General features: G+C 36.6%; 1 protein-coding gene across 1 annotated transcript in view; it reads right to left on the minus strand.

The window, feature by feature from the left end:
* LOC145671932 (uncharacterized) overlaps window positions 1-17,093 on the minus strand; it is a 92,403-nt gene that overhangs the window by 74,903 nt on the left and 407 nt on the right. Inside the window, exons 2-4 of the mRNA XM_081741141.1 lie at window positions 14,322-14,624; window positions 10,533-10,632; window positions 4,512-4,680 (exon numbers count right to left, since the gene is read on the minus strand). Coding sequence (XP_081597267.1) covers window positions 4,572-4,680; window positions 10,533-10,632; window positions 14,322-14,624 — 512 coding nt within the window. The 3' untranslated portion in view covers window positions 4,512-4,571. The remainder of the gene's footprint in view (window positions 1-4,511; window positions 4,681-10,532; window positions 10,633-14,321; window positions 14,625-17,093) is intronic.

Below are 17,093 nucleotides of genomic sequence, written 5' to 3' on the forward strand. Positions count from 1 at the left end.
TTCATATTAATTGACTCATTAGATAACTTCATCACTAAGTTGGAATTATACTTTTTTTCTACTCCAATTAATTTATTCTTTTTCTGCCTTCCTTGTTTCCTCCATAAAGGCGCGTAGTTTATCCAAATAGTCAGGAAAGGATTGTGTTTCCAGGGCCGGATTTAACACTAACTTCACTACAGGATCTAGGGGGGCAAACAGAGGCGAATCTATCGCTGGGCCGGGGCGCTAGCCCCCTCCCAGTATTTTGAGTGACGAAAATAATTCAAGCTATTATTTATATATTTTTCAGAGTTTATAGTAAACTCATGATATAGAGTCTACCTATCATAGTCTGGGTTCTGGTTGGCTCCCCCAGTTTTTACTTTCTAGATCCGCCTCTAGGCACAAAGTTCTTTAGGGCGCACGTTAGACCTACTGGCGGATCTGGAAGGTAAAAATTAGAGGGGGCAGCCAGAATTTAGATTACGATAGGTATATCATGAATTTACTATAACCTTTCAAAAATATATAAATAATAGCTTCAGTTATTTTTGTCAGTCAAAAAACTGCAGAGGCCTACGCCGCCCAGCCCCGGATTAGATACGTCACTGGTTAGACCAAAATGTAATAACGAAAACTAAAAAGATTTGCAGAGGTTCAATAATGATAATAATATTATTAAAATAATAAACAAACTTTCTGATTCTCTTTCATAACAACTTTTTCTCCTGTTTTGTTTACATTTGTGGTTTTAGTGTAAAAAGAAATCAAAATAATCATTTTGTATTACAGGACAAACATAAAGAGTGCGGCAAACAAAGTATTAGCCTTGAGCCCCAATTTCATCTCCCCATGAATTTGCTCGAATTTGAGTGCAAGCGATAGCGTCGATGCATAAAACAAGAATCTGAAGAAACCAGAGCGGTCAGATGCACCGTTCCTGCGTTAACCCGTTCCAAACTGTGGGATGCCACGAGATGGCGCCAGTATCGAGGCACAGCTACAAGATCACCTCTTAACGCCTCGAAGATATTTGTATAAACTGTAAAGCTGTCATGTTATAATGGTCAAGATATAACTCCGTATCGTATTAAAGTCGTCGACCAGCTCGTTCTTGCGACTCTGGAGCACGTACAGTAGGATGTTGTTCACACATGGCCACCATTATTTGATACTTCTCTTACGGCCACAACTATGACTTTGTTGTGCCCGGTCATCGATTGTCCAACGTTTCTCTTCGCATTGAAAGAACTTCAGATGATGAGGATTTTTCTGATTGAGTTTCATAAACTAAAGTGCCACCATCTGATGGCATCCCACACTTTTGAAACGTGATATCTCAAGAACGGTGCATCTGTCAACTCTGGTTCCTTCACATCACAGTCGTGTTCTACGCATCCAAAGCTATCGGTTGCAATCACGTTCGGGCAAATCCATGGGGAGACGAATTGGGGCTAAAACTGAACGCACTCTTTAAGTAATCAAAACAACTATTCTATTCGCTTTAGTGATATTTCCGGTGTTTGAATATTCATAGTATTAGAGACAAAAATTCGAAACTAATTTCTTCTATTAACGTGCGAGTGCATATTTCAAAAATAAAACTAGTCATTCTCCGCAACTTTATTTGTAAATATTTAAATCTTTCTTTATCCCTTGCGTTCCAGTTACATCCAGGTGGATGCCATAAAATAGTCCGTTGCAAAATACCTGTGACAATCTTGGGGATGTCATGAAAACGTATCCTATATTAAGGAGTATTAATCCTGGAGATGATGAAGTTTTTTAGTGGCCGAAAGGCATAAGTTAGTTCTACTGTTTCTCCTTGGGTTAAGTGCTGTATCGTCGGACCAATTGTAGGAAATTTACCGGATCAATTGGAGAATTTATTTAAGTTTGTGAGAAAGAATGAGTCAAACCCAGGTAAGGGAAATAATAATAGTTAATGTACAAAAAATTATAATCACTGAACTTTATACAATAACTCTGTTATATAACGGCGTAGACCGTCTTTTAACAGTAAATGAAAACCTTGTATTACAGCAAGCACATAGGAAAATGACAAATGGAACGCAAGTCGTTACAGAAGATTCAAAATGAGATGATGAAATTTCTTAGTGGATGCAAGGCACGAGTTAGTTCTACTATTTCTCCTTAGATGACAGCACCTTACTTACAGAAAAAAATGTTTTCTCTCAGTAGATGGCAGGCCTAAAGGAGCATTCAATTACGACACAGACGTCTTTTTATTGGGTTATAACAACAGCATGGTTACTTTTAAATATTAACATTTTCTTCAAACAATGGATTGATAGAGGCTTCGAAAACATGAATTATTTTCTATTCAAAAGTGAACTTTTTGCATGGACTAAATCTCAATTTATTACATAAACTTTACATTCATTTTGGAAGTGCTCCTTTTTCATATAAATTCATTTTAGTAACAAATCAACGAATACTAAACAAGGCATTAATACAAAAAAAAACTGTAAATACAAAAAAAAAGTCATTCCAACGAGTATGGATCCCATCAATTTTTACAGAAGAAATTATTTAACTTACAACTTCATTCTTTTCAGCATTTATGGCACATACTGGTTATTTCCTGGTGCCCTTTTTTTCTAACACTCTTAAGAGTGAAGAAGTCAAGTCAAGTCAAGTCACACGTCTTTGTTTTCACGATAAACAATTAACAAATTCGAAAAATCTTTTCAAAGAAAGAAAATAAATCTTACAGTTTTACGTCCCATGCTTATGCCGATTAGGCAAAAGAAGACGGTGATTATGAGAAATGAATGAAACGGTAGAATGAAGAAAGTGGGAGAACCCCGAGGAAAACCACGAGCACAGTGTTTGTCCACTACAAAGTCCACACAGCGCGAGCTGGGATCGAACCAGAGACCCCAAGCACCGGAGGTGAACGCTCTGCCACTGAGCCACCGCGGCCCCTTAGCAAAATCGAGATTGGAAAGAAGAAAAAAGAAAGAAAAACTTTGTATTTGACCTTTGGTCACTGTTGCCAACCCGAAACAGCATAAAATCCCTTCAGAACATCCAAATTTCCCTTTTTCAGACGAAATGTTACACAACTCATATATATATATATATCGGGTTTTACAACTCTTGAGATGTGACTCCTGCCACTGAGACAAGAAAAGAAGTTCTCTTGAACTTTCGGCTATCGGACATAGTGTCGGATCTACAAGGTGCCGAAAGCGTGGGAAATGACTTTCGGACTCGAATAGTTCGGAAACTATCCAACGTAAAGAGGGCGGGTATAAAATGCACTGAAGAAGTCATACCTGCTGTATTGAATTTTGCATGTTTCACAATCCTACCATGCACGCGTAAGAGATTCCCCAAAGGAACTAGGGAGTCTCGGATAATCTGCCAAATTAAAATTGGTCTAAATGGATATGAATTGATATGGTTTCTACCAGGTAACAATAATCCTTTTGTATTAAGTCAATATCTGGAACAAATACAAAATGGCGGACACCTTCATGCCCGTTGTGTGGGGTTGCATAATCACCAGTTGATTTGAGTTGATTTTGAGTTTAATGTCCCTTTCAGCAGCGAGGCTATATGAGACGTGGACCGACTGATTAACGTGGAATCTGAACCACATGAGCTCCCGCCGGGAATCGAACCCGGGTCTCCCACGCCAAAGGCACGTATGCTAGCCGCTTAGCCACGGAGGAGCTCTGCATAATCGCCAGGTACGGATGCTGGCCAACAGCGACGTTCTGAGTATTAAGTGTAGCGAATTTGTACTCAAATGCTCTAAAAAGACATCTGGAGTGTCGGTAGAGCACAACAGATGAAGCAGGGTGATTCACATCTGTGGAAACACGTAACGTAAAATGCCCAGAAATGCAATCATAATAAGTAAACGTGAGTTCAAAGCGTCGGAAATGTAAGGAACAGCATCAAGAACATGAAAGCCATTGCCGATTCACCAATAATATTCCATCAACCCGATGCAATATGATGTGCACGGTTGCATACCAATAAGGATGCAACAACTGATGCCAAGTTGAAATTGTGCATTGGGACTCGTAAAGTAACTGGCTAAACTAAATGAATATCACTAGTGGGATCGCATGATTGATATTGAAATATGGCCAGTGGCGGATCTAGGTCAGGGCCGGGGGGCCTAGGCCCCCAGTTTTTTCAGTGACAAAATAATTTAAGCTATTATATATTTTTGAAAGTTTATATATACCTATAATAGTCTGGGTGCTGGCTCCCCCCCCCCAGTTTTTACCTTCTAGATCCGCCACTGCGCGTGGGGTTGTGCACGTTGTGTTTTTCGTGAGATTTTGTATTTACTAGAAATATAAATTTATAGGCAATAAACATATATATACTGTATATTAGCTCACAATAGGATTTAGACACGGTACAGTAACTCAGAACCTTAAGTTTGGCGGCCACTGATTTAAATATATATTTAAATAATTTTTTGTTAACGAACTTATACAAAATTCGCTAGAAGTTACTCTACATGAGAAAAAAGATATTCTTACCTCATTAGTAACACCTCAATCTCCCAGATGTTGTTGGGAGAACCTTAAAGATTTCGTAGACTACTTTTTTTTCTTTTTCTTTTTTAAACAGCAGAAACACAGCACATTTAGCAACCTCGATCTTCTAGGTGTTCTGTTGATTCCACGAGATGATGGGACGGTGGATGTACTGTTCAATGAAAAGAGAGCTTATGTTAGTGTGATACTATTTCTTACTGAAGTATGGCGTTGGCAAATCTAAATAAGCATTAGAGATGGATTTACAGAAAAGTACGAGAAGTCAAAAAGTAAAGGGACTTGAGAAAAGGTATGTACATTTATTCTAATGATAGAAAATTGAAACATACATTATTTTTCCACATTATCCCCTGCACGTCAACACTTTTTTCCCAACGTTTCATAAGTTTTTTTTTATGCCGTTGGAAAAAACGTTTTTGGATGGCACCTGTAACCAATTTTGCTCCGCATCAAAGGCTTCTGCATCGGTTGCAAATCTTCTTCCCCAGAGCGTTTCCTTCAAATGGAATACGCTGAACCATGACTGATATGTAAAATATTGGTGATTTCGTCCACTGTGATTCGTCGGTTTTCCATCACCATAGTCTCAACGCCTTTCAAATTGTCCTCAGTTGTTGACGTCGATGACCTGCCCGATCTTTCCTTGTCACATAAAGTAGTTCTTTCCTGTTTGAAACGCTCTATACATTCGTATTTCTTGCTTCGCGATAAACAGCTGTCACCATACTGCGCTTGCATTCGACGGATAATTTCTTCCTTGGTGCAGATCGACAATGAAGCTGCCATGTTGAACAGCTGCTGCGTACTAACACGGGAATAAGAGTAATAGTGTTGCAGACGACAATAATTCAGCGCTGGATACTAGCAGTGTTACCAAACCCTAGTGCAAGAAATTGCAAAAGTTCCTTTCTGTTTAACTTCCCCTCGTACTTGTGCTAAAGCCAATGTCACCATCTAAACTATAGCATCTTTATATCAACATAGGCGTATATAAGAACTAAAAATGTACTATTCGCACTTGCATCTACAAAATTAACATTAATAAATCGCGTTCTAGTTCTTTCTATATTCAAAGCATAAGTGTTGTGGACAGTGGTGCACGCAGAAGTTAGTCAAGAGACATTCAAGCTTGCAAATTTATATACGAGGGCAGTGGCGGCGTAAGGGCGGGGCGAGTGGTGCCCCCGCTCCGGGCCCCACTTCGTGGAGGGCCCCGGACGGTAGGTAAAAAATAATTGCTAAAGAACTTTGTTAGTATGAGCCGTACAAAGGCCGTCAAAGTTTATAATCCACACCTTCCCTAAAAGTAAACGCAATTAATTGTCGATCGATATTACACCAAATAACTGATGAAACAACAGAAATATCTGTCTAATAAAACTAATCAGTGCCGAATTATGTGTAAGCTAAACAAGCTATAGCTGAGGTCCTCACTCTCTTGGGGACCTGGAAAGAAATTTAAAGAAAAAACTGAATGTAGATTAAAAATAAATAAAATAAACGTTCCACGCTCTTTAAAGGGGGGGGGGGTATGAAATTTAAAGGAAGAGGTTGAATGTAGATGAGAAGCCAACTTTTTTTTTTTTTTTTTTTTTTTTTTTTTTTTTTTTTTTTTTTTACTTTGCCAACTTTGTGCAAAGCTAGATGATGAGAGCGAGGAAAGACTAAAAGCATGTTACTCTGGTTTGGCTTTGTTCTACCCGAATGACCTGGACGGCGTAGAATTATTTCAGGATTGTAAGCATATAATCCATTCTCTAAGGTGTGCTCAGATAGCTAAAGAACAACTTGACTTTTCTCCACAAGGCATACTGAAATATGTATCTTCAATGAGGATTGAAGCTACAAAAGTTTGGCAACCGCTCTTCAGAGTTTGATAACACTGCCCGTATCTGTCGCATCGTGTGAACGGTCTTTCACCAAATTAAGCTGATAAAATCATACTTGCACTCCACAATTGGTCAAGAAAGACTCACGAATCTGGCCATTCTTTCTATTGAAAATGAAATAAAATCTAATATAGTTGAGATTTCCGCAGCAACCAAATCAAGAAAGGTAACATTCTGAATGCTGGTGGAACACAGGCTACTAAGGTAGTGGAAATATCATTGGAAGTAGTTTCATGTTTCAACTTAAGACAATAAAAATATAAAAGTACCAAAAGAATAATAAAAAGCCGTCAAGATCTGTCAATTGACTGGTGATGGGTGGTACAACCCATAGTAGAATTCTGTGTTCACATATTTAATCTATGATATATTCCCAATTATTCAATATATTCAGGATATTCTAATACTAAGGATGTTAGTAAATGGTAATAGAAAGTCATAAGTGACAGAATATAAATATGAGTGAATTATTAAACACAAAATGATGTAATCATAATACAAGTGTGAAATATGGAAACAATAGTAAAAAAGACAAGCAGGAGAGAAACATACAGTGCTTAACTATTCACTGATATTTCGGCAAAAGCAGTGGGACTAAATAGATCGTATATTATCACTGAAGAGAAACCTAGTAAAAGATAAATGATGACAGGCAGGAGAGAAATCTATTCTAGCCATTATTTACTGATACTTCGGCAAAAAAATAAATAAATAAATAAGTAAAAATAAAAAATAAAAAAAGTTTAAGTATCGTGTGTGATCACTGGAGAGAAACCGAATGTTAAAGTGAATGGGGCTAATTGCAGGAATAAAATCTAATTAAATAAAACCCATGTAGTGTAAACGCAGACAGGTAAGAAACCATGAATAAACTTAGCCATATAAGAAATTGTACAGGAGGAACACCAAAGGCGAGAACCGAACAAGAAAATTCTAGAAAACTTGCTTACATTTACAGCTTACATTTAAAAATCGCGTCGGTTATATTATTATTTGCGATTTTTTCAATATCAGCTCATTGTTACATTTTGCACATAAATTTGTCTCTAAATATATTATTAGGAGCATTACTCCTACTATTCTATCTAATTACAGTACACGTTTAAACTAGGATAACTTAGATGTAGGATAAATTTTGGATTCTTTGTAGCTTCCGTTAAACTTGTATCTCTAACCCTTTTTCTATCGCGTCCCTTGTTTAAAAATGAATAAAAAATATATGTAACGATAGCTCTGGTCCGGTTTTATTTTTAGATACCAGCCTGAAGGCGGTTCTTAGCGTTAATAAAATAGACAGGGATGCTGAATGTCAGCCAAATTTATTCCCAAATTAAGTGGTTTAAACACACACACCAATGGGAAAGGGGGGAGTAGTAAACAGAAAGAATGATTATGTAAATGAATGTCAAAAATAGAAGTTTATAAATCACGATTTCTCGAAAAGAGGCCCCGATCTACTTCACTGGCCCCGGGCCCCAGTTTGCCTTACGCCGCCACTGTACGAGGGGCGTCCAATAAGTTATCTACCTAGACAGGAAGGGAGGGTGGAGCATAATAACGCCTGACACGCATTTATGATCCATTTATGGTCATCCCCAGTAAACAATTTTCAATGTAGCCAGTCTAATTTTACAAGTTGTAAAGAAAGAATAATATCGGCATATTTTATGTTTCCTGTGGGGGACGCCGGGACCGACATGGTTAAAAACATAATTTATTATAACATTGGTGGTGCTTTGAAACTTATTAGAGTGAAAACTATGTGAAGAGTAATATCACTGACATAAGTTTTTCATTAAAAAAAAAAAAAAAAGATTCGGTCGCTAAGCACATTAGAGGCAAACAAGTTTGAGAAGAGGAAAATTTATTTTCCTCACTTATCTCATTGGTGAAAGATATAACTGATAATACAATTCGTCGGAAATCACACGGTCACTTCTTACGTATACCAATTCATGAAGAAGAGGGATGCTAATTTTAAATACCTAACTGCAGCCTAGTTTAAAGAGGAAAAATAAAAGAATAAAAGTGACCCATTTCCCTGCAACCATATGTAGCATATTCTAATACAGTACTTTAACTTAGATAAAGATCATAAGAGGTTAAAAAAAAAAAGACGTACCATTGAATTAATTCCACCTATGGGTAAGAATACAGGTCTTCTAAAAGAAAGGCGGGTGGGCATAACTTTTTTCTTTTAAACAATGGTGTGGACCTGGTAAGTTCAAGCTTCAGACACTTCATGTTATCTGGCTAAACTTATATCTTCCAAGTCGTTAATGGTAAAGTGTTTGGAAACATATTCAATAGAATAGCATGCTAGTTTTGTTTATCCAGAAAGACGGTTACAAAAATGACACTAGGCTTGCTCACACTGTGCAACCCTAGGGATTAGAATGAGTTCTTTGTCGCCGGAGTGCTAGAACCAGAGATAAATTCTGAGGGTCTTATGCAGAGTCGTTTTCACGTATCATTAGCTTCATATTAAAGGCCTAACTACTGCAGAAAACAAATGTTAGTCGAACTCTTTAATATGGTACTAATCACTCTGCATGAAATCCTAACAGTCCAGGGGGATTCCTTGTAAGTTCTGGATTTATTAAGTGCTGAGAAAATAATATTTACACTAAATTATTCATATTTTATTAACTTATGTACTTTTATTGCAGCTCTACAAAAGGACTCGAGAAGTATTTAATGAGTCGAGGTAAAAGATTTATTTTAATGAAATTTTAACAACAATCCTGAAATGCAAACTATTCAATATCATAATTCTTTGAAAAAGGCAGGAATAATTTCTTTTTCTTGACCTGGAGGTTTCTCATTCCTGGAGTGAAATCGTCTGAGTTCTCCCCTGACTGAAATTTGATAAAATCGTTCATGTGCCAATCGATAAACATATATTTAGAACAAACTTTAAACGCAATCACCATAAAGTTTGTTGAGTTTTAAACAACTCACTTTAACCTTAGCTTGATTTAAAGTTAAACTTACAAAATATGAAGCACTCTAAACTATCGATTCCAAATTCTTAGTCATTGATATCGCCATTCCATCCTTTACAGGTTGCTTCTGTTTTATAGCACTTAATAAAACCTAATAAAAATGATAAATTTCTACATAAGCTGGTTTATGCATAATACAGTCTCAGTGAATTCCTATGTTGTTCGTACGTTGGTGGTTTCCACGTACATTGAATCACAACTACTGTATATAAGTGGCTCATCCAAGACGCAACTTTCCCATGCGTCCCATAGCTAGGAAACCGTATGTGGCGCGAAGTGACTGCGTGCACGTGAGAGAGAGTAAGCTCGTAGCATGGCGCATGCTCCAGTGGAACATCCTTAGTGCTCTCAGTAGCGTTGTGGCAGTGCTTTGGTTGAAGATGGACATTCATATTCCAGCTCCCGCCACGTGTGAAGTGCGAGCAGTAATAAAGTTTTTGAATGCACAGAGCATAGCGTCGATTGAAATCCATCCTCAGCTGTGCCAGGTCTATGGGTCTAACATCATAAGCAAGCAGAGGGTACGTTGCTGGTGTAGACAATTTGCAGCAGGATGCCAAAATATCCCACGTTTCATCCCCTCTGATGACCCGGTCCAGAAACTCCTCTCACTCATCGTGGTATCGTTGCAAAAATGTCAATACCGATCCTATGCGCCTCGCTTTGCATTCAGAAGTCAGTTGCTTCGTCACTTTATTATTGCTTGTATAGGAATGTCCATCTTCAACCATTGCCACGACGCTACTGAGAGCACTAAGGATGTTCCGCTGGAGCATGCGCCATGCTAGGAGCTTACTCTCTCACGTGCACACAGTCGCTTCGTGCAACATACGGTTTCCTAGCTATGGAACAGGTGGAAAAGTTGCTTTCTCGATACGCCTCGTAATTTATTAAGTGCAAACGAACTATTTCTAATAACTTTGAAAAAATTTTCGATTCACAGCACCAGTGAGACTCTTCACTTCCTTGTCACACCCTGCTCACCCAGTATCTTCGCTAAACAGAACACTGACACCCCAAGTCAAAAACGGTACGCTTATGTTGGTCGCGTAATAGGGAACACAATTATCAACATATTATTAAAGAATAACGTTTCGATGGTAACTTACTTATGCTGATCAATGTCTCTGCTGTTATTATCTGTTTCGTTGATCAAAACAGGTTGATCAGTAGAGGATGGCGTTGGAGGATGGCGTTGATTTCTGGAAGCTGAAATAAAACAAAAGATTACTCTTATATGCGTGAAATATTTTTAATTATAGGCCCTATTTTCTATCTAATTGTATTGCCGAAGTCTAAGATAAGCAAAATCACACAACTAACCCTATGGCCTATGAAATACGACGGTTCAATGTTGCATTGACAAAAAAATTCTCAATTGACTTCTGTTCTTAGTTTACTAAATCAAATTTCTCCTTTGTATGAGGTGTGTTCAAATAAAACCGAAGTTTTTAATTAGCAGATCAAAGACTTTAGATGGCGTGCTTCGGCAGTTGTATACCATACGCACCTAGCGACATATCTTGGTAAAAGATCACCTTTTACTTGCTTTCGATCTGTGTGTTATTTGTCGAATAATAATTATTAATTGGGTGCCGTGGTGCATAAACTGATGAAAAAGTAACCGTGAAGGAGTTGGACGAATTTTCGTGATTTTTAAAATAAAACTGGGAAAAACTTTCATAGGAACATTCCAAATGTTTAACCAAAGTGTGCAAGATGATAACATGAGTCAAATACAGTTAAGCATTGGAAAGAGGGTAAATATTCGGTGGACGACCTTTCATGTCACCAGAAGACCAACATATTGAAATTGTGTGTGTTGTAATTAATGAAAATCTTCATTTAACTGTCTGTAAGATTGTTGAAGACGTTGGACGTCGCGTCATTTCCAGCCTATAAGAAAATACAGGAAAATGAGACCAAAATTCCGCACGCTATTCACAAAAGTGATTTCCAGCAGGCGTTCCAAAGTTGGAAGAATCGATGTCAACGGTATGTTGATAGTAGAAGGAAGTACTTTGAAGGCAACAGTGGTTCAAAGTTTGTGTAATGGGGAGGAAACCAAGACAGCAAATGGTCAAGCTCTTTTGTGCTGTGGTGTAAATCACAGTTTAGAAAAAAAAGTTACATATTTTTTAACTTTACTTTTCTCATACACGTTAAAGAATTAGAGATTTTTTTCTTGATGTACTTTGAGTTAGAAGAGACCAGAAATCTCCAACTAACAGTGTAATTCTAAATATCATTTTCTATGATAGGTGAGTGAGTCACAGCAGAAACAGGTTAAAAGGAATTTAACAACAGTTACACGATACACATAAAAAGACTGCCGTAGATTTAACTTCGGGGTCAATTCGGAGGAGAAGCAACGCAGGCAGATCGTCTTAATTGGAATCTGTATTATACATCTTCCGAAGTCCCCGTCATTAGGAGTTCTGATATAGATCTCTCCTGCTTATCAAAGGTTGAATCTTTAGATCTCTTCCGACAAATATTAACGTAATTAACAATCCCTCTCTTATCCTAGAATATGGGTAAGTGTCTATTTGTGATGTTCAGGATTCTTAACATGTAATTCGAAATGTCTCCCATTAAGATATCACTTTTGTCATGAAGCGTCCAAATCAAGTATTTTGAATTAATTAACATTTTATACTGAGTTTTATATATATTCAATAAATTATTTTAGTAATTTAATTATCCTAGTATCTTTTTCTTGCATCATTTATACTTATGCTCCTTGAAGTTTCTTATAATCAAGGCTAAAGATGTAAATTATGAAATAGTGACAGCATTTTAAAAAACCTATATTCTTTCCAACAAAATTTCCTTACATTTATTTATTTATTTATTTATTTATTTATTTATTTATTAACAACACTAGTAATAGTAGAATTCTTTAATTGCACCAATTTTCAAGTACACCTCGTATATCTATTTCTGCAAGATTCATCTTAATATTGTTCTCCGACATTGCCTACGTCTTCCTAGTGGTCTTTTTACGATTGGATTTCCAGTTCCAATTTTGAAAGCTTGTAAGGAAAGGTACATAGAAGGATGTATACAGTGGTGCTATTCACTGGAGCGGTTCGCACCGGTTCGATAGAACCGGTTCTTAAAATATTTAGAGTTCGCATAACTGTTTATTATACCCAAATATAACAGTAAAATTTACCTAGTTATACCCAGGGACAGTAAATTTTAGTTTAACTATCTTTGCTTCCAGAAATTCTTCCAGCAACAGGGTTAAACACATGATCTTTCAGAACAAGGTATAAGCGTTTATTTCTTAATTTCAAATGGTCAGATATCAAGAATGAGAACTTGTATCACATGAGGGAAGTGGTGAGGGTTATTTATATCTGAAACGCACATATACCATAACTAACAATTGCCAATCGATAACTAGATTAAGATCTTCTCAATAATTTTTGACAACCATCTATCTTGGGTAATTCGTTTCCAAGATATTCGCAGTACTAAATAATTTTGTTACATCACCTTGTATTGGAATGCTGTGTAGGTCCCTACTTTACTTGGCCTATGTTTAGCAGAAGGGGTCCAGCTCTTTTCTCTAAAAAATGTTACAATTCTGGTAATTTCTGTTCACATTCGGTTAGTTTAGGATAGGTTAGGTTAGTTTATGTTATATTAGTGTAGGGGTCCCGCATAATTTTCCAAAAAATGATAGAACTTCGCTTATTTCTACTAATATTAGGTTAGTTTAGGTTAGTTCAGATTATCGTAGGTTAGTTTATGTTAGGCTAGGTTAGATTTGGTTATGTTATGCTACGTCTAGGTACTTGCATCATTCATTTCTCCTGTAAATTTTGTGTTTTTTACGTGCTTCTGGACCCTTCTGTATTAAACATACTCCCTTTACTTGTCACTTGTGGTATTCAGTAAAAAGTTTGCTTTTGGCTGTCTTGTAGAGTTTGTTTTCTAAGAGAGTTATATCTATCCATTTACTATTTGTCTGTCTGTTTCTCTCTCTCGCTATATATATAGTGTTATAAAATAGTGGACTTTGGAGAATAATATATAACGAACTTACCGTTATAATATATATATATATATATATATATATATATATATATATATATATATATATATATATATATATATATATATAGGGGCGGATCCAGGATAAGATCAAGGGAGGGGCTAAACCATATTTTGCCGTTTTATCCAGTGCAAAGCAGGATTAAAGCCCATTTTATCCAGTGTATGACTGAGCGTCAAGGGGGGGCTATAGCCCCTATAGCCCTCCTTGGATCCGCCACTGTATATATAGAGCGAATAAATATATATCATAACGGTAAGTTCGTTATATATTATTCTCCAAAGTCCACTATTTTACAACACTAAACGTGATAACACAAGTTGAGATTTAACTAATTCATTTATTTAATATTCCACCTCTAAACACATGTAAATTGGATTAATAATTTAGATATTATACTTGTTTTTATATATCATCCAATTTCAATAATTAAATTCTATATTTATACAGAATATATTTGTTCATCTTCTAACTACATCAATTACATGGCGCGTATATACGGGCACTTGTAGCCAACGGACACCACCTATACGGTATAATTTTATTGATAAGCGTTTATCTCGTAAGAATAGGAGTGGTAAATAGGAGTGGATTAAAAGCGTTTTGAAAGCCCTATCTGTCCATTTGAATAATTCAGTAATTCGATTCTATATGCATGTACGAGTGTTAAATAATAATAATAATAATAATAATAATAATAATAATAATAATAATAATAATAATAATAATAATAAATTTAATACACAGCAAGACTTGAAGTATATAGTATTACTACTTACTAATTAGAAACATATGTAATAATTGGTTAGGACCAATACAGAAAAAGGCTTACCTGTTCGCTGGGCAGTTGTTCCACCCCACGATTTTTCAGAATAACTGAAGTCTTTTCGTCCAGTTCCAGAAAATCCACCTGAGCTACTTTGATTACCTGAAGCAGTGGAGCCACCTTTAGACCACGAACTACCACCAAAGTTGTTCATGTTGGATCCAGAGAATGTCCCAGATGTTTTAGCTGCCGAATGTAGGCTTTTACCTTTGCCTTTCCCTTTGCCTTTGATTCCATTCGACCAGGAATTTTCGCTCCGATGAAAATGAGCGTTGTTGGGTTCACTTCGGAAAGGTTTAAGCGACGTTTCTAGATATTTAAATAATAATAAATCAGTGGAAAGAACAGGAAAATACATTTCAGATAATAGTAGACCTACTACTTACTAAGCAGAAAGAAACATTGCCTCTGACGATGGAGGCTTTGACGTGTAGAAAATTAAAAGGGTGTATCCGGATAAGGCGGTGAAAAGTGACCTGACACGAATTGCTGTGATACTTACACCAAAGGTATCTCATATCCAAAGATAACGTTGACCAGAGATTCAACTTCAAATTCCTTCGAATTTCGAAGTTATTGTTGAAAATTTGCAAATAAAAAATTCTTCATATCTCGGAAACGAATCAAGTTACGAGGGTGTAACAAAATATGAACATACTTTGCATGAAAGGCTTTATCGAAAACTGAAACAATGTATTTCGCCCTTCAAATTTCTAGCGAAAAGCGTTGAAAACAGTTGAATTTAAATATTTTTGCTTTATGTTTGAGGGACCACCTTCTATTTTTCACCATAGAAGCAGCACCAACTCACTTATAATATATTTTGATCATGGTTTGGTACTCGTGGTGTAAAATAAGGAAAATCAAAGTCGGACACGCCTAGAAGATGTGCAATCCATGTTACGCCATAAATGTTTTGGCCAGCACGAATACTGTCAGAAGTCAAAGATGGTCTAGAGTGAGGTCCTACGTGGGAATATAACTCTCATAATTGTACCTCTTCCAGAAACAGGATGAAAGCACGAGTGTCATTGATTTTCAATCTGCCTTAGTAGAATACCAATATTTTAAATCGTGATTTACAGGAAACAACGTTTTTGATTATCCCTACATATAATGTATACCCATACATAATATACAAAATATTATAGTGCACAAGATGATGATAATACTAAAATATTCAAAGTGTTTCTACAATGTCTTTCCTGTATTAGAAAACATTACAAGGAAAACAAAGGACACAGTATGTGGAACCTTCAATCTTAATCACTATGTGCGTTTACTACTGGAATGACAAGACCAGTAACTCACAATTTGCTTAAAATTTCTGTAGGCCGAACAATCGTAGTAAAGTATTGAGCACGTGAAAGGCAATAAATTTTTTAACAACATATGAACAACAACAAACTGTTCGATTTCCATATGCACATTCACAATTATACGGCTTTAGACCCGAATACCCTATTGTAATGGGAACAAAATCAATATAACATCTTTATGTCTTCCTACTAATATGTCGAGGTCATACCTCGAATTTAACGATGTGGGTATTTTCTTTCAGGAAATGGAGGTTGATGCTTTATCTTCATTTATCATTGCATGAGTTGAGCTAATTTTGAGTTTAACGTCTCTTTCAGCAGCGAGGCTATATGAGACGTTCACCTGCTGATTAACGTGGAATCCGAGTCACATGAACTCCCGCCTGAAATCGAATTCAGATCTCTCACGCCAAAGAGGCGTACGCTAACCGCTTAACCACGAAAGAAGCTCTCGTTCATCATTTCGGCCAAGTAGGAAACTGCCTGAGACGACTGATAAGAACCTGTAAAAAGATTTTTTAGGTCTCTTTCTGTCAACTCCGGGAAGTCCAGGATGTCTACAGATGTGATTCTTGCGAAAGAGAGTGTACAGCTGTCCCAACCGTGCTCTTCTGCTTTTAATCCTAATGTGTTCTCTACGATGCGCTGTCGTTCCATTTGTTGAACTTCCTCGTCGAGGCAATCGTCAGGATTAAGACAATAACCAAATAAGAAGCTATCCGACATAACAATCTAACTTCAGGAAAGAACTTGTTGTCCAGTTGGTGACGTAGAAGACAATACTTGTTCAAGAATACTATGAATGGCCTCGACAACCCAGCGAATTTTTGTAATGTAGCAGGAAAAGTTTGGTCTCACAAGGTACATTCGCGAAGTGTCCCCTCGGGATTCGTTTAAAATCCTCCGCACCCCAATGTGTATTGTACTAATTTTAGCGGCCCATACGGGTTATTTGCATATTTATGGGCATTCATATATTTGGAATTCAATCACATACTACTATTACGCTCGGACACAAAATTGCTTTTAGTTTCTTTAGATGTAACTGGACATAAATGTGGGCATATGCAAAACAAATTGAATCAAGTACTGCTTCCCTGACACATGTTACTCACCCAAGTCGCCATCTTGGATCCACCATTTTGGATTCCACTTTCGTTTTTTTTTAAATGGGAATAGGTGCAAGTGATACATCAAATTCATGTACAATTTTCTAGGAAATTCATTGAAGTAGATAATTTTACCGTAGCTTTTTAAGAGTATATACAGCATATGTGTGTTACAGTTTCGGCTATGTAACACAGATATATAATCTTAAAATATATATACTACTTTGGTCAGTTGGAGTTTTATTAGCAATAAAATATTAAAATATAATCGGTTTTATGATATAGACGGAGAGACTTACACACAGGTGCCCATTGAGTGGAATGGGAAAAGGTCACTGAACTCGTTTCAA

Source organism: Thermobia domestica, chromosome 15, assembly GCF_964235325.1.
Source record: "Thermobia domestica chromosome 15, izTheDome1.hap1.1, whole genome shotgun sequence".
NCBI classification, from domain to species: Eukaryota; Metazoa; Arthropoda; class Insecta; order Zygentoma; family Lepismatidae; genus Thermobia; species Thermobia domestica.